This window comes from Trachypithecus francoisi, unplaced genomic scaffold, assembly GCF_009764315.1.
Source record: "Trachypithecus francoisi isolate TF-2019V2 unplaced genomic scaffold, Tfra_2.0 Lachesis_group17, whole genome shotgun sequence".
NCBI classification, from domain to species: domain Eukaryota; kingdom Metazoa; phylum Chordata; class Mammalia; order Primates; family Cercopithecidae; genus Trachypithecus; species Trachypithecus francoisi.
This window is the reverse complement of record NW_022681462.1, coordinates 107,011,816-107,028,106: the sequence shown is the minus strand read 5'-3', so window position 1 is coordinate 107,028,106 and position 16,291 is coordinate 107,011,816. Positions and strand designations below refer to the sequence as shown.

Here is a 16,291-nt window from a genome sequence, read left to right as displayed (position 1 = left end):
CTGGGTTTCTGTTTCTCTTACATAGTGCTTTAGTTAATCATGAATGTTCTCCCATAGCACTACCACTTCCTCAGAATCACCACCTTTGTTTATATTTTTGGCTCCGCAGTCCATCTCAGCATGGATACAGCACAATTTAAATCTAAAGCTGAATATTTTGTTTTCAGTTTTCAAGATTAGGGTGACATCTGCAGGTAATTAAGCACCCGCCAAGCAGTCACCAAAACCAGGGATGAGAAAGGAACAGACGTGGTGCCTCTGGCACGCACCTTCACAGCAGTCCTGCCACACCCGGAGGTCCACCCTGGGGATCTCGTCACAGCTGCCGTAGCCATGAGGGAACTCCGCCACCCTGAACACATCGCTCTGCACCCGGGTGATGTTGTCCGCGTTGTCACATAGGATCCTGGCCAGAGACGTCTGCTTGATTTGAGTCAGCTGGGCGGGGGAGAACACCCCAGGGTTCTCATACCACAACCTGGATCCCCCAAAATGAAAGCAGGATCAGAGAAGGGCAGGAGACTCACAGGTCACCAGGAGCTGAATTAAAATCTCCCCCTACTTAGTTCACAGCAATATAGAAACCACTAGGTTTGATTAGGTGTCACTTAAAAATGGACTCACACGCTGCTCACATCCCCTACTCCATAACAAAAGCAAAGGCAGACAATCTGGTGTAAAAACGACAGTGTTAGCTCTTCTGACTAGCAACAAAGACAATGGGCTACTTTAAAAAAAAAACTGGCATGGCACTTATTTTAGGTTTGCTGAAATAGTAATAGGTAGGGTCTGCCTTTCCACTACATTAAAGTAGTAACAGTGGACAAGAGGCAAAACAAAGGTCTTGCCCGAAGCCCAAACTTCTCTGAAGTCCCACAGTGGTTTAGCTGTATGGATTGTCCAATAGGTTTATAGGAACAGAAATATTCCTACAAATGAAGGGGTGGGAAAAGCATCTTTGAACCTGGTGTGGTTGAGTTTTGAGGCTGCAAGGACATGCAAGTCCAAGGCGGTGCACCAGGGCCTCGTGCCTCCCTCATTCTCAACCAGGACGGCCCTTGTCCTCTGGAGTCCCTGAGAAGGCGGCTTAGGAGTGTGCTCCCCTTTCTGGTGCACGTGCTCACCTGTCTCCATCTCGCAGGCGCTTGAACTGTGTGCTGAGAAGACACATCAGGGTGGGGCCCAGCCGGCTGCCAGGCACCAGGTCCTCCACCATGAGTGCTGGAAACAGGTCGATGTTGAGTGTCGAGCCATACAACCTAAAAAATAAAGAGAAAACTGAAATTTACCTAACAAAGCTGGACGTGGTAAAAAATACAGCAAATATGAAAACAGTTCTTTCCATCACTATTTTACATTATTTAGAATTTTACTTAACAAAGAAAATCTTTACTTCTTTGCAGCATCTCTTCACTATTCTTTAAAGGATTTTCCCTACTTTCTGTTATATATGTGAGACACACACACACACGCACACACACAAACATTTATTATAACAAATTTTGAAAAGTCAAGAAAACACAAGGAAGAAAATTTAAGCCACACCTTTTCCTACTATTCCGGGATAACCACACTTAACACCATAATGTAAACCCTTCCAACCTTTTTAAAATAAACATATGAACCATAAATCATATATAGCTAAATGTATATAGTTCATTGTTCATGTTTATTTTTAAAAGTATATAGATACATTTTTAAAGAATAACATTTGACTCTACTATATATTGAAAATATATTTGCCATAGAAGAAAATACCTGCTATGCAAAGATAGGGCAAAGGAAACTTAGGTTTATACGTTCAAAAACAAACATTTTCATCGACTTCTTCCAATTCCTTAGAAACACAGGCTTATAAGCAACATGTCACGACTTCTACCACAAATCATCTAATCTCATCTTAGAACTTGACTACGCAGCAGATGACGCCTGTTTCAACTGCTATTCAAAGCGCAACTCGATTTTTAACATGTACATTCTATAATCCTCATTGCCCTTTTCTACTAAACTCAAATCAGTGACCACCCACTGACCCCTAGGATCAAGAGAGATTTTGTTGCTGACTGAACAGGATGCACACAGGGCTGTGTCCTTAGTGGCCCCTGGTCTTACCGTAGAATAAACACAATTTTATGTAAACTAGCATTTAGTCTTTCAAAGACAGACAAATTGTCCCTTTTTCTTGTAAGTTCAATGACATTCAGGCTGAACTTCTAGCTCTAAGATGTTCCCTGGGAGTGAACCTTGGTCGGGAGGACCCTGGCGGCATCTGATCTGTGGCTGAGGACAGCACACTGGGGCCACCAGAGCCGTCCACACCTTTTCCCAGAAGACTCCCTCTTGCTCCGGGCGGCTCCTGCTCCGGGCGGCTCCTGCTCTGGGTGCCTGCTCTCTTCCGTCCCCCACCTCTGGCCCACCGTCACAGGGGCTGGAATAGTCACATTCCTTAGGCTCACCAGAGTCTAAAGCCTCCACCCGAATCCAAGGAGCTTCCTCCAGGGAAGAGACCTCGCAGTTCCAGAATGTCCCATGGCTGGGGATGGGCAGCAAAGGCGAGCCCGGGCCAACGCCATGCCATCCACTTGCCGTGCCGCCGTAAAACACAAAGTAGATGAGAACGACACAATCTCTAACGTCTGCTGAAGGCAACCCCTCTGCCCTGTGAAGTCCTCCCAGCCCCATGGTCTCCGATGATGAGAACGACACAATCTCTAACGTCTGCTGAAGGCAACCCCTCTGCCCTGTGAAGCCCTCCCAGCCCCATGGTCTCCGATGATGAGAACGACACAATCTCTAACGTCTGCTGAAGGCAATCCCTCTGCCCTGTGAAGCCCTCCCAGCCCCATGGTCTCCGATGGTGAGAACGACACAATCTCTGACGTCTGCTGAAGGCAACCCCTCTGCCCTGTGAAGCCCTCCCGGCCCCACGGTCTCCGATGATGAGAACGACACAATCTCTAACGTCTGCTGAAGGCAACCCCTCTGCCCTGTGAAGTCCTCCCAGCCCCATGGTCTCCGATGGTCATGCAACTTTTCTCACGTTTATGTTTCATTTCCCCTTAGTCAGCAATGGGCTGAGACAGGAAAACAGAAACAGACCAAGGGCTCGGTGTGTGGGTAACGTCCTTAACTTCTTTACCAGAGGCCTAGCATGCAACGCAGCCACGGTCCACCCAGCACTGGGCTCCACGTCTAGTTCTTTTGAAATGTTTTGAAATAAGTTTGGCAAAAGAGAGAATCAGCTGGGAGAGTAATCTGTGTCAGTTTGGACAAGAACAAAGGAGGATATTTAAGCACATAAAAAACACAGACAGTTCACATCAGTCCTAATTCAGCAAAACCACGACAAAAAATTACACTGGATTAATGGAGTGCGCACACATTTCCAAATGCCAGTAATTTAAGAGCGTTATTTAAACGAACATTGGAACATATTAAACTTAATAGGACATCATGCTGATTTATTCATAACTTACAATAAATTACAAGTAAAAAATCACTTTCCTTTAGAAGGCACAGGTCAGATCCTAACGGGGTATGTCCTAACTTCAACGTTAAGTAACTTAGGAGTCAACTGGAGAGTCCAGAAAATACGGGAAAACAGTCTTAAGAAGAAAGGTTTTCCTTCTTTTTAAAACAATGCTTTTGAATGGGAATAACATGTCCTAATACACAGTGACCTGTGGATCTGATTCATAATCGAAGGACTGAGAAGAATCGTAACAGGAAAACACTGATGAGCAATTATTTTATTTTTATTTATTATTATTTTATTTTTGAGATGGGGTCTCAATTCTGTCACTCAGGCTGGAGTGCAGTGGTGCGATCTCGGCTCACTGCAACCTCTGCCACTCGGGTTCAAGCAATTCTCCTGCCTCAGCCTCCCGAGTAGCTGGGATTACAGGCGTCTGCCACCACGCCCAGCTAATTTTTGTAGTTTTTAGTAGAGATGGGGTTTCATCATCTTGGCCAGGTTGGTCTTGAACTCCTGACCTCGTGATCCACCTGCCTCAGCCTCCCAAAGTGCTGGGATTATAGGCGTGAGCCACCACACCTGTTTGCAATTATTTTTATTTCCTTAAAACACAAAAAGCAAATCTGGTAGAAATAACATGCAAAAAAGGTAGTGAGTAAAAGATGTGAATATCTAGCAAAAAGGAGAGCCACTGAATGTCTCCACTTTGGGGAAATCTCAGTTAATCAGAACCCCACTGGGGCACCGAGTCCTGGGAAGGGGACTGGCTATGGACCACGCAGCCCTGATCCTACCCCAGTCCTAGGCCTGGGTAGTGCCGTGGTCGCTGCTTTGCCTGTAAAACTGCCATTTTTGCCGCCCCATGTGGCCTGAGGTTACCTAATCTAGCTGGCCAGTTTTCCTTGTCTCAGAGGTGACGGCCTCCCATTTTGCCTTTGCGGCAGAACAAGGAGAACTGCGTCCACAGGTGATCAAGGCTGTGGCTCAGAAGCGGCACTATCTGTGGCAGTCACGGGCAGGTGGCCCCACAGGCCTAGGTCTGGGCAACAGTGAGTACGGGAGAAGCTACAGGCCAAGCCTTAGGGGCTGGTGGCCCCAAGGGCCGGGTTCTGCAGACACCAAGCTCTGCCTCTCTCTCTGCCCCTGATACAAGAGCAGGCACCTGAAGCATCCCCCCCAACAGCCAGTGTCAGTTTTGGTGTTTTCTGGTGCGAACAGTGTATTGTTCTCTGCAGTCAACCCTTCTGCCAGAAAAGTATAGCTCATCTCCAAGCTGAAAACGTGCCATAGCTCAGCAAAGCTCGTCTCTTGGAAAACAGGCTGGTGGAAGGGCCCTCCACTGTCCATCCACCCCTGGCTCTGCCCCCTCCCCACAGCCACACAGCCACCGAAGGCTGCAGGTTCCCATCTTGACCTTCATGGACTGGCTTCATCTCACCTCTGCACGACACAAACAAAACTCACACACAGCCAAATAACACACACCCCCACGGTTTGGGTCTTCCAGGTGCCTAGGTACATGAGCCAACGCACACGGCCTCTTCAGCTCACCTTTTCAGTTTCTCCCGGATCTCAGGGTTTTTTATCTCATTTTTCAGGTCCTCGAACGTATGTGCCGCCGACAAGTTGCAGTAGACCCTGTAGTCGTGGTAGGGCGGGATCCCGTGGTCCCGGCCGCGCTGGATGTTGATGGCCGCCAGGTCCAGAGCCACCGTGTGTGCCATGGAGAACAGCCGCTCCGTGAGCTCCGTGTTCAGCAGCTGCGAGGGCACACGCATTTTCCCCGCCACCCCGAACAGCCCCCTGAGAAGCGGGTCGATGCCGCCCTCATTCACAATCCGGAAGGGGGAGAAGAAAGCTTTGTGGAGAGGGAGGTGACCTTGTGCAAGCGGCTGGAAGTTCTCGTCCAGCCGGTAAAGCAGTGGGTTGACGAGCGTGTGGCCAAACCTGAAGGCAGCGGTGGCGAAGGCGTTGAAGATGCCAGCATTGATGCCGGGGTCGTAGCCCTGGTACTCCCCCAGCGTCCTCATGCCCACCTCCCCCAGGATCTTCGGGAGCCAGTGCTGGTAGGTGATGTGCTGGATCTCCGCGCCCACGATCTTCCTGGTCTCGTAGTAGATGGTGTCGCCGTCCCAGTGCGGGTTCAGCTTGAGCAGCTCCGCGGCCACGCGGTTGTGCTCGCGGAACCACAGCGTGTGCATGCTGGTCAGGCCCAGCTGCTCGTTGGCGCGGTGGTCCCCGGCCAGGAAGCAGGGGATGGGGCTCTCGTTCTCGTCCCGCATGCACTCGGTGGGCGGCCCGGCGGCGAAGGGCAGCAGCGGCTTCCCGGACCGCTGCACGATGCCCTGCCGCAGGAGGCCGCGGTGGCTGGCCAGGTCGCGTATGCTGCGGGCCTCGTGCTCCGTGCTCCCGTACACGTTGGATGCGTCGATGTAGGAGGTGAGCTGGTTGATCTGCTCCCGCGGGTACACGGAGTTCATGAGCAGCGAAGTCATGCCGCTGCCGCACACGGGGCTGGAGCGCACGAAGAACATGCAGCGGGCCCCGCTCCTGGCGCGGGAGTCATGCGGGGGGATCATGACCGAGAAGCAGGGGGGGTCGCTGCTGCACACGGAGCTGCAGTGCTGTCCGTCGGAGAAGCGTGCCTGGCTCAGCGCCACCACCGTGGAGTCCAGGTCGTGGTCCAGGAACTGGCCCCACTGCATCAGCATGTGGGTGAACTGCTCGTCGGGTGTGACGGTCTCCGTCCCGATCAGGGTGGTGGATACCAGGCGCGGCATGGGAAGTGCGTGCCCGTTGTACAGCCGGTGGGGGTTGATGCCCCGGGGGGTGTTGAAGCCATTCTCGTACACGGATTTCAGCAGGCGCTCGAAGGCGGTCAGCGAGGCGCCCCACATGGGGTGCTGCAGGTTGTTGCAGGTGCCGTCGTGCGTCCGGTACTTCTGGTGGAAGCACATGTCGGAGCAGTTGTTCACGCGCCGGTGGGCGGTGCAGCCCGACAGGTTTGCGATGAGGTTCAGGTACTGCGGAGACACCAGGTCATTGTAGTGGTAACCTGGGCATGGAGAAAAGCAAGATGGCACTCAATTCCCCTGGAGGACGTGACATACAGCCTGGTACCCCTTGGCACCTCTGCCGCTGACATGGGGCTATCTACCCCCAGCTCATGAAACCTGTTGTGCACCATGCAACCAACCCTTCCTGCTGGAAACCTGCTCACCTCCCCTTTGGTAAAACTGCTCCTCCCCTCCTCCAGCCCCAAACACAGGTGTTCTCTCCACAGCCCCCGTTTCTGGGCCCTGTCTCCCCTCCACACTCAGCAGTCTCATGGTTTCAACCAGTAGCTCTTCTCTGGGAGACCCCTAACTGATGGAGCCCGACCCACGTTCACCAGTCCAGGCTGACGCTGCTCCAACTTCACTTTAAACGTCCCGCGGAAGAGACAGTCACCACACCTCCACACGAGTGCACACCATCAGTCTCCACACGCCACCGAGCAGGGCATTTCCTGACACATCTGTCGCTGTACATCTCGGTTCACTGAGGCTTCACGCTCTCTTACCCCAATGTCCAGAAGATCGTCACTTCCTTTCACAGTGCCTCCAAAATGTTCCTAGCCCCCGTGCCCTCCTCTCCATTCCTCTGGCAGAATCCTGGGACTGATTTCCATGGCACTGGCCTTCAATTCCAGAAGACCCTCCTGCCTGGTGGAAGCCGTCCACACACACACCCTCCCCACAGCAAGCGTGCCCTCCCGCGAGCCTCGCACAGACTCTGGCTAGGTCACCTCGCTCAGAGACCTTCCATCTTTGCCCACTAGCTACAGAAGAAATTCCAAACATGGTAGCCTGGGCCATCACTCCACAGATGAAAGAGATCTTCCTAAGTTCAGCTCCTAGTCTTCGCCTTCAAGACACCTGCTCCAAGCAACAGCGACTCCACGTCCTGGGGTCAGACATATCAGATCTCTGTGTTCGCCAAAGTGCTTCCCCCACATATTCATACATCCTAGGCCTTCACCTTCCTCAACACTCCTCCTTTCCAGGCACATGTCATGCCTGCTGAAAAGCTACACATGCACACACACATGCACACTTAAATGTTTACCACTCAACACATGCACACACTCACATGCAAACGTGCTTACAGATCACACTCACACTTTCACGTGTGCAGACACTCACAGAGTTCCAAGCCATCAATGCCTCTTTTTTCTTTTTTTTTTTTTTGAGACGGAGTCTTGCTCTGTCGCCCAGGCTGGAGTGCAGTGGCCGGATCTCAGCTCACTGCAAGCTCCGCCTCCTGGGTTTATGCCATTCTCCTGCCTCAGCCTCCCGAGTAGCTGGGACTACAGGTGCCCCCCACCTCGCCTGGCCAGTTTTTTGTATTTTTTTTTTTTTTTTTTTTAGTAGAGACGAGGTTTCACTGTGTTAGCCAGGATGGTCTCGATCTCCTGACCTTGTGATCCGCCCGTCTCGGCCTCCCAAAGTGCTGGGATTACAGGCTTGAGCCACTGCGCCCGGCCGCCTCTTTTTTCTAAAGTTTCTCCAGCCCGCTTCTGCTTGTCAAGATCACAGGTATCACTATGGACACCTTTAAAGCAAACAAGAGACAGCCCCTTTTCTGCGGGGGAGCGGTGTGCATAACATCCACATAAGAATGCAAAGAATTGGAAGTGAGGCATTTTCCAGGCTGGGGAGAGTAAGTCAGAAACACAGACCCCGGTGTGTTGGGTGGGAAAGGTCTGTGCAGGGAACATGAACCCCAGGCTCCCCTCAGCCCCTGGTTCTGTTCTGTCTGACTTTTCCCAGAGGCTGAAACAGTGAGCTGAAACATCTGGCCCTATTTTCACAGCGACTCTTAGGAAGTCCTACAGAATTATCAATCTTGAACATCCAGAGAGCCAAGAAAGCAGAGCGCCAGGAGGAGAAGCGCTTCCTCCCAAATGCCTGGCTGGGCTGCGGGGCTGGTCTCCGGGCTTTCCTCCAGAACGTTCACTTTTTCCATGGCATTGGCCATGGGTTCAGAGGCAGACCAGACCTGCCAACCAGAGCAGGTGGCACCGACCCTGGCCCCAGTTTCCCAGGGCTGGTTTGCCCATGTCTGTCCTCAACCCACGCAGGGTGGTCACCCAGCCCGATGCTTTAAAATGCATGAAACCATGTTACTTCTCTGCAGGAAACCCTAACGTTCCCATTTCATACAGAGCCAATGACACATCCTTATGTTCGCTCCCAGGCCTTTTCTGGTGGAGCACAAATCTCCCTGTCTTTATCAGCCCTTCCCCATCCCCCTTCCAGCCACACTGACCACCTGCTATTCCACTATGCCCAGATGTGTCACACCTCCAAGCCTCTGCATGTGTGGTCCCCTCAGATGCTCCAGGGAGGCCCCCTCACCCTTGTGGGGTCCCTGCTCACACGTCACCTTTGCCCATGGGGAACAGTACCCCATCCCACCCAGGGCGCCACCCACCTCCCACTTGCTGTTTCTCTCTGGGTCACTTGCTGGGGCTTCTTATACGCAGGGACCTCTCTCTGGTTTCCCATCTGCATTTCTCTGGACGGTTTGATCTTTGAGGGCTGAGGTTTTTATTTCTTCTGTTTGTGGCTGTAGGCCCCAGCCCGGGACAGTGACTGGCATAGAGGGTGTGCCCTGACAGGCAGGTGGAACGAGTAAGTGAAGAAATGAGTGCCTGCATGTGCATCTAACTGCTTCTCAGGTAAACAGCAAAGGTATAAAATGATTCACATTGTTGGGGTGATTTTACTTTTTCCTTTCTGCCTTTCTCTGAGTCCAAATCTTTTTTTTGAGACGGAGTCTCGCTCTGTCGCCCAGACTGGAGTGCAGTGGCGCGATCTCACCTCACTGCAAGCTCCGCCTCCCGGGTTCACGCCATTCTCCTGGCTCAACCTCCCAAGTAGCTGGGACTACAGGCGTCTGCCACCACGCCCGGCCAATTTTTTTTTTTTTTTTGCATTTTTAGTATTTTTAGTAGAGACAGGGTTTCACCGTGTTAGCCAGCATGGTCTCAATCTCCTGACCTCGTGAGCCCGCCTCGGCCTCCTGAAGTGCTGGGATTATAGGCGTGAGCCACAGCGCCCAGCCCCTTGAGTCTAAATCTTTCTATAATTGGCATGTAATGATACACAATGGACATGTAATTCCTCACAAGGAACAACTTCCAACAGCCTAGCTTCAAGGAGACGTTTCCAGATGGCTTTATTTCTGTGGTGGCAGCAGAACCCACTTGCTGAGCTGCCACAGTAATATTTAAAGATCTGATCCTGCAACTAAATGAAGAAAGGTAGGGAGTAGCAAGAAATTACACTTAGTAACTTCCCTCTTCATTCTCTGGAGAAGAGAACATGGCCTTTCTACCAGGAGACTGGCACCAGGGACTTGGGAAGGGGCTGGGACCCCACATGCCTGGTGCCTCTCATCCTAGTCTCCCCCTGCACCTGACAAGCACAAAGTGCCAAATAAACACTTGTTGAAATAACAAAATGGGCTCTGATGCGTCTCCCCAAGAATGTGCCTGGTAGGCGAGGCTGGAGTTTCATCCATCAAGAAAAACAGAAACATTCAGAGGCCTCCAACCCAATATTTCCTGCCCTGCCTCGCCCCGCCCCCAACCACAAGAGGCCAGGAGAGGACTGGGAAGCAGGAGCTGTGGAATGCGCAGTTTTGCATTGGCTGGTGCCTGGGCTTCAGCACCAACAGGGCTCCAAAACCTAACAGGTTGGGGCTGGCTCAGAGCAACACTTTACTCCAAAGACGGGGATAAATTACCCTACAGGTCTCAATTCCACGCCTCTTTCATTCAACCCTTGAAGAACATTTTTTGCTCTAATCATAAAAGATATGCTCATTGAAGATAATTTGGAAAACTGAAAAATTATAAGGCAATTCTTTCATCCCACAGGGACAGCTACTGTTGCATTCTCCTCCGTGCACTGTGTGTGTGTGTGTGTGTGTGTGTGTGTGCGCGCGCGCGTGTGCACACAGAACTGTGAGTAACCAGCTGCTGCTGAAAATGATGATTTTACATAAGAAAGTCAGGGTCCTCTATGGGTTCATCAATAGTACAACTACCAGCAAGGACAATAATGACATGTAAAGGCATCTGTTATTTACTGGGCAATGGCAAAGTGCCAGAGCAGAGTGAGTGGGGGACATACCTCCACCAACAGCATCTCCACACCAGCCCGAGGTGATCTCATCAGCTGGTTTCACAGACCAGGGACTCTTCAGAAACAGCCCTCCTAATACGCATGGCGCCGCATTCCCAGGACACAACGTCACTCAGGGAGCAAGCACGCTGCCAAGTCCTCCTTTACGGCTCATTTGTTGCAGAGGGACTGGGCTCGCATAACCCACCCTGGCCAGGTGGACATACTGTAGCCTGACCAGCACTCCAAGGGACTTCACGTCCCCCAGAGATTCCTATTAAACCAAAGTAACAGTGACAGGGCTGTAGGGCTCAAGACGACTCACAGTTTAAGGAAATAATTTCACAGTTCATAAGCACAGTGGGAAAGAAAGTGCTGGAACTCTTCCCTAGGAATGTGACTTAACTGTGGCGTGTTCAACCCCATTACTCAGCCCATGGAGGAGGAAGAAAAAGGCTTTGGTACTGACTTGTCCCGTTGAGGTCGACCATCAAGCCGTGCTGCACGTGCTCCTGAATGAGCTGCAATGTCCGTTCAAAGATTTCTCCTGCCCGGGCCTGTTCAACCGTGTAAGGATCCCTCGGATACCGGAACAAGGCCAGCAAATCATTTGGAGAACGAGGACGGCTAACCAGAGTTTAGGGAGAAAAAAAGGAAGAATGAAACGGATTACTGAAGATAAAATTCACAGTATCCAAAAATATAATCATTGCTATTAATATTTCTACAGCTACTTTCTACAACATAATGTACTATACCTTCCTCATCCGGAGTGGAGGCAACAAAACAAAAACAAAACAGACAAAAACCGGAAGACACTAAAAACAGATAATTAATTAAGTCAATAGAGAAAATCGCAGATATTGCATTTCAAATAAGAGGCAGAAACACTGCTTTGGGATCAGCAACATGAACAAATACACTAATGACTTTTAAACTATTTGTTTTTGCCAAATCATGTAGTCATAAGCCAAAGGAATGAGTTGAAATTTTCAAAGAATGTTTTGGTTATGGATGACAGCCAAATTCTATTGGAAAAGCACACGTCCTTCTGTTATTTCAACCCCCAGAAAACTGGTGCCCATGTTGTTCATGATTTTTAAATTAAACATTTTGGTCATCAGATAATCAAATCAAAATTCATACACTAGAACTGCATGCATTCTTTAGTCACTCCCACCTTCACCCTAAAGCTCTGTGATTTGAGGGTCAGCGTGTTTACAGCCCCGTGATACCTGTCAAACAAATGTGTTCGGGTTGAGTTTATAGCTCTGTCAACAGTCGCAATCGCTTCCACAATGGAGGTAGCTACAAACGGATCTCCATTTCGACTGACGTCAGGAACTAGGAAAATACAAAGTTGCGTATTACCAGGAAAAATACTACACAATTACTCATAAAATGATGTCTAGACACTACATCATTTAGCCACAAGGCATACTTTTCTCCAAATGTTATTTCTATTTTTCAAATCCAAACTCAAATTATTTTCTCACAAATTCTACTAGAAGCTGTTTCAGACAGCATGAAAATTACAGACTTTAGCTTTTGAAATCATGTTATACCTAAGAAGACAGGAAGCAGTTATAACATGAAGCATGGAAGATCTTATACTACATGCGGCAGCACATGGGAGGTGTGGACTGAGGCCTCCCTGTGTGGCCGGCTGAGCGGGCAAGATGTCTGTGGGGACACCTCAGGGTCCAGCAGATCTCATCCATTCCTCTCATCAAGGGCCACAGCCTCCCTGGACACCGGGATCCTAACCCGCTCCCCTCTTTAAAGATCAGCTGCTGCCTCTATGATTCCACCTTCTCGCCCGTGGACTTGAATCATTACACAGGGCAACTCCCTCCTCACACACACATCACACACACACAATCACATTATACACACAGAAGCACACACAGCACCTACATAAAACATTATACAGAGACACACACACACTATATGTAGCACATTACATGCATGCCACACACAGATCCATACCACACACATACCACATTATACAAACACATGCCACACATACACAGCACATTATACACACAGAAACACATATACCACCTACACAGGACATTATATACAGACACACACCACGCCACACATAACACATCACACACACACCACACAGATACATATCACGCATGCACCACACATATAGCACATTATACACACACAAATCACATTATACACACACATCACTTTATACACACACATCACATTGTACACACAAACACACATACACTACACACACAAATCACATTGTACACATACACCAGAGGTACCCACCACACACTGCACATGACACACAGACACACAGACACCACACACCCACACCTGCCCCTCCTGACTGAAACCTGCCCCCACCTGACTGAAACCTGCCCCCACCTGACTGAAACCTGCCCCCACCTGACTGAAACCTGCCCCCACCTGACTGAAACCTGTCCCCTCCTGACAGGGATCTGCCCCTCCTGACAGGAACCTGCCTTCTCCTGACTGAAACATGCCCCCTTTGGACAGGGACCTACCCCCTCCTGACATATCCCACCTACATAGCACATTAAACACAGACACACACCACACATAGGACATGACACACACACCACACACAGAAATATGCACCACACACACAGATTATACATGCAGATACACACAAAAATCACACATCCATCACACTACACTCAGATACACACCACACACACATCACATTAGACACACACACACACCACACAAATACAACACACCCAGCACATTATAAATAACACACACAGCCCACCAAACATACAGATACGCACAACACTATACACACAGATACATACTACACATGCCACACCATAGCACACCACACATACTCATCACACTATGTAAACACACACATACACACACAACACAGACACACCCCCCCAAACACCACATAAACACACAACATACACAAACACATCAAACCAAACACAGAAACACGTACACACACAATCGCACACCTTATCTACCCCTAACGTTACTGCCCTCTTTCTGGTTCCCTCTTGTCATTCTTTTCTGCTTAATACTAAGTCCGTAGTTGATATTTTACCAAATAATATAAACTAATTCCAACCAACTTTTATTTTTAGTGATAAAAACAGCTCTAACCATCTCACGCAATGACATGAACCCCAATAAATCCAAAGTTAATTTCATTTTTCTTCAACATACGCAGTCTTTTGACAGACGCTGACACAGCTCAACACACCCTTACAAAAAGGCTTCTTTCACTTGGCTGCTGGGACACAGCCCTCCATGGGCACCTGCCCCCTCTTGACAGAGACCTGCCACTTCCTGATTGAAACCTGCCACTTCCTGACAGGGACCTGTCCCCTCCTGCCTGAAACCTGTCCCCTCCTGAATAAAACGGGTCCCCTCATGACAGGGCCTGCACACTCCTGACTGAAATCTGCCCCATCCCGACTGGGACCTACCTCCCCTGACAGGAACCTGCCCCCTCCTGACTGAAACCTGCCCCCTTCAGACAGGGACTTACCCCTCCTGACTGGAAGCTATCCCCTCCTGCCTCAGACCTGTCCCCTCCTGACTGGGATCTACCCCCTCTGACCGAGAACTGCCCTCTCCTGACTGAAACCTACCCCCTGCTGACAGGGACATGCCCCCTCCTGACAGGGACATGCACTCTTTAAACTGCAACCTAACCCCTCCTGACTGGGCAGGGACCTGCCCCCCACCCCACTGAGATCTGCCCCCTCCTGACTGAAGCTTACTCTCTCCTGACTAGAACCTGTCACCTCCAGACTGGGAACAGCCCCCTCCTGACAGGAACCAGCCCCAACCTGACAGGAACCAGCCCCCACCTGACTGAAACCAGCCCCAACCTGACAGAAACCTGCTAACTCCTGACTGAGACCTGTCCCCTCCTGACTGGGACCTGCCCCCTCCTGGCTGGGATCTACTTCCTCCTGACAGAGACCTGCCCCCTCCTGCCTAAAACCTGGCCCCTGCTGACTGAAAGCAGCTCCCTCCTAACAGGGACCGGCTCCCTCCTGACAAAGAACTACCCTCTCTTGACAGCGACCTGCCCACCCGACAGGCACCAGCCCCTCCTGTGTGAAACCTTCCCCCTCCTGACAAGAACCTGCCCCCACCAGACAGGGACCTGCCCCCTCCTGACAAGGACGTGCCCCCTCCTGACTGGGACCTGCCCCCTCCTGACTGGGACCTGCCCCCTCCTGACTGGGACCTGCCCCCTCCTGACTGGGACCTGCCTCTCACTGTGATTTGCTTTCTCCTGGTCTCTTCCTTCCTCCTGAGCGCTCCACTTCAGCTGTGGGTTCTCACTCTCTCTCTCTTTCTCTCTCTGAGTCAGGTCAGTCCTACCCTTGCTCTCCGTTACCGTCTCTGCATGCGTCCACGGTCCGTGTCTTTATGGTCATTCTGCCTTGCCCGCCAGGCCTCTGATGCTGCAGCTCCAGCCCAGTGACCAGGTGTTCTGGTCCTCCACAGCACCTCCCTGTGTGGTTCCATTTCACGCTGTTGTCTTAGCATTCCCAACTTGACACCATCGTCCTGACCTCTCCCTACAGTTCACTTCGTGGCTCTAACCACCCACTCCAGGCTTTTCCCTTTTCCATGCTCAAACAGGACTCCTCCATCGCCTCTTCCCCCAGGCTGGCCTCTCCCCAACTGTTTCTGGGTCTCAATCAGTGACACTGGCAGAGCCCAGCAGTCACCCCACAGTGCGAGCCAACTATTGCCAGGCCCCTCAGATCTGCTATTGGCCACGTGCCCAGGGACTGGCCCTGCAGACCCCAGCTGTGGGCCCGGGTGCAGGCACTCCTTCTCCCACTTGGCCGGCACCCTCTGCTGTCCTCCCGGATACCTATCCCCAGACACTTCATCCACAACCCAAGCCGAGTCTTAGGAAAGCAGACCGGCTCACGGTGCTCCCTGCTGGGAACTTCCTCATGGCACCCTGGTATGTCCGCGAGGACAGTCGAACTCTGCAGCCCGGTCAGCACCAGCACCCCGAGGACTGCCCCAGCCCTGTGCTCCCCACCCCCTCGGCATTGGGCTCATTCTGACCCCAGAACCCCACCCCTCCACTCTCCCCGACCAGGCTGCCCCCTGCTACCCCCTCATCTCCCCGTGGCTCCTTCTGCTCAGAAATCAATACTCAGGCGAGTGCTGACCCCCTCTGCTCCCCACTCTGACCCACGCCTTGCCCTGCGGTTCCTCGTGGACTCCTCACTATCTGAGTGTGACTGCTCATGTCACTGCTTCTTACTCATCTCTCCACCAGGATCTAACTCCATGGAGCCGAGCGCCTGGCGCACCTGGCTCCGCACCGAGGACAGAGTCCAGCCCACGAATGCATTTGCTGAATGAATGACCAAGCGGCGGCAACTATCCGTGTAACTGGGTCAACCCAGGGCCCTTCCGAACCACGTTCTTACAACATGTGTTCACACCCAGCTACGGATGGACACCTCCAGCCTGATTACTTCACCGCTAACAAACATCACAGGCACGTGGATTAGATGAGCTCGTCGGCTATTTTGCATATTTGAGGAAGGTACACATGGACAATCAAATGACTGAAAAGAATTTCAGCTAGGCAGAAACTTTACTTTTGTGTGTATCTCAGAGCCCAAATTTA

At 51.1% G+C, this 16,291-nt stretch overlaps 1 protein-coding gene across 3 annotated transcripts in view; it reads right to left on the bottom strand.

Annotated features, from left to right (window-relative positions):
- The window catches only part of PXDN (peroxidasin), a 111,141-nt gene that overhangs the window by 12,231 nt on the left and 82,619 nt on the right, over positions 1-16,291 (bottom strand). For all 3 annotated transcript variants that reach the window (XM_033176690.1, XM_033176691.1, XM_033176692.1), the window contains 5 exons: positions 11,883-11,991; positions 11,117-11,274; positions 5,027-6,530; positions 1,125-1,259; positions 270-478 (listed from right to left, as the gene is read on the bottom strand). In XM_033176690.1, coding sequence (XP_033032581.1) covers positions 270-478; positions 1,125-1,259; positions 5,027-6,530; positions 11,117-11,274; positions 11,883-11,991 — 2,115 coding nt within the window. The remainder of the gene's footprint in view (positions 1-269; positions 479-1,124; positions 1,260-5,026; positions 6,531-11,116; positions 11,275-11,882; positions 11,992-16,291) is intronic.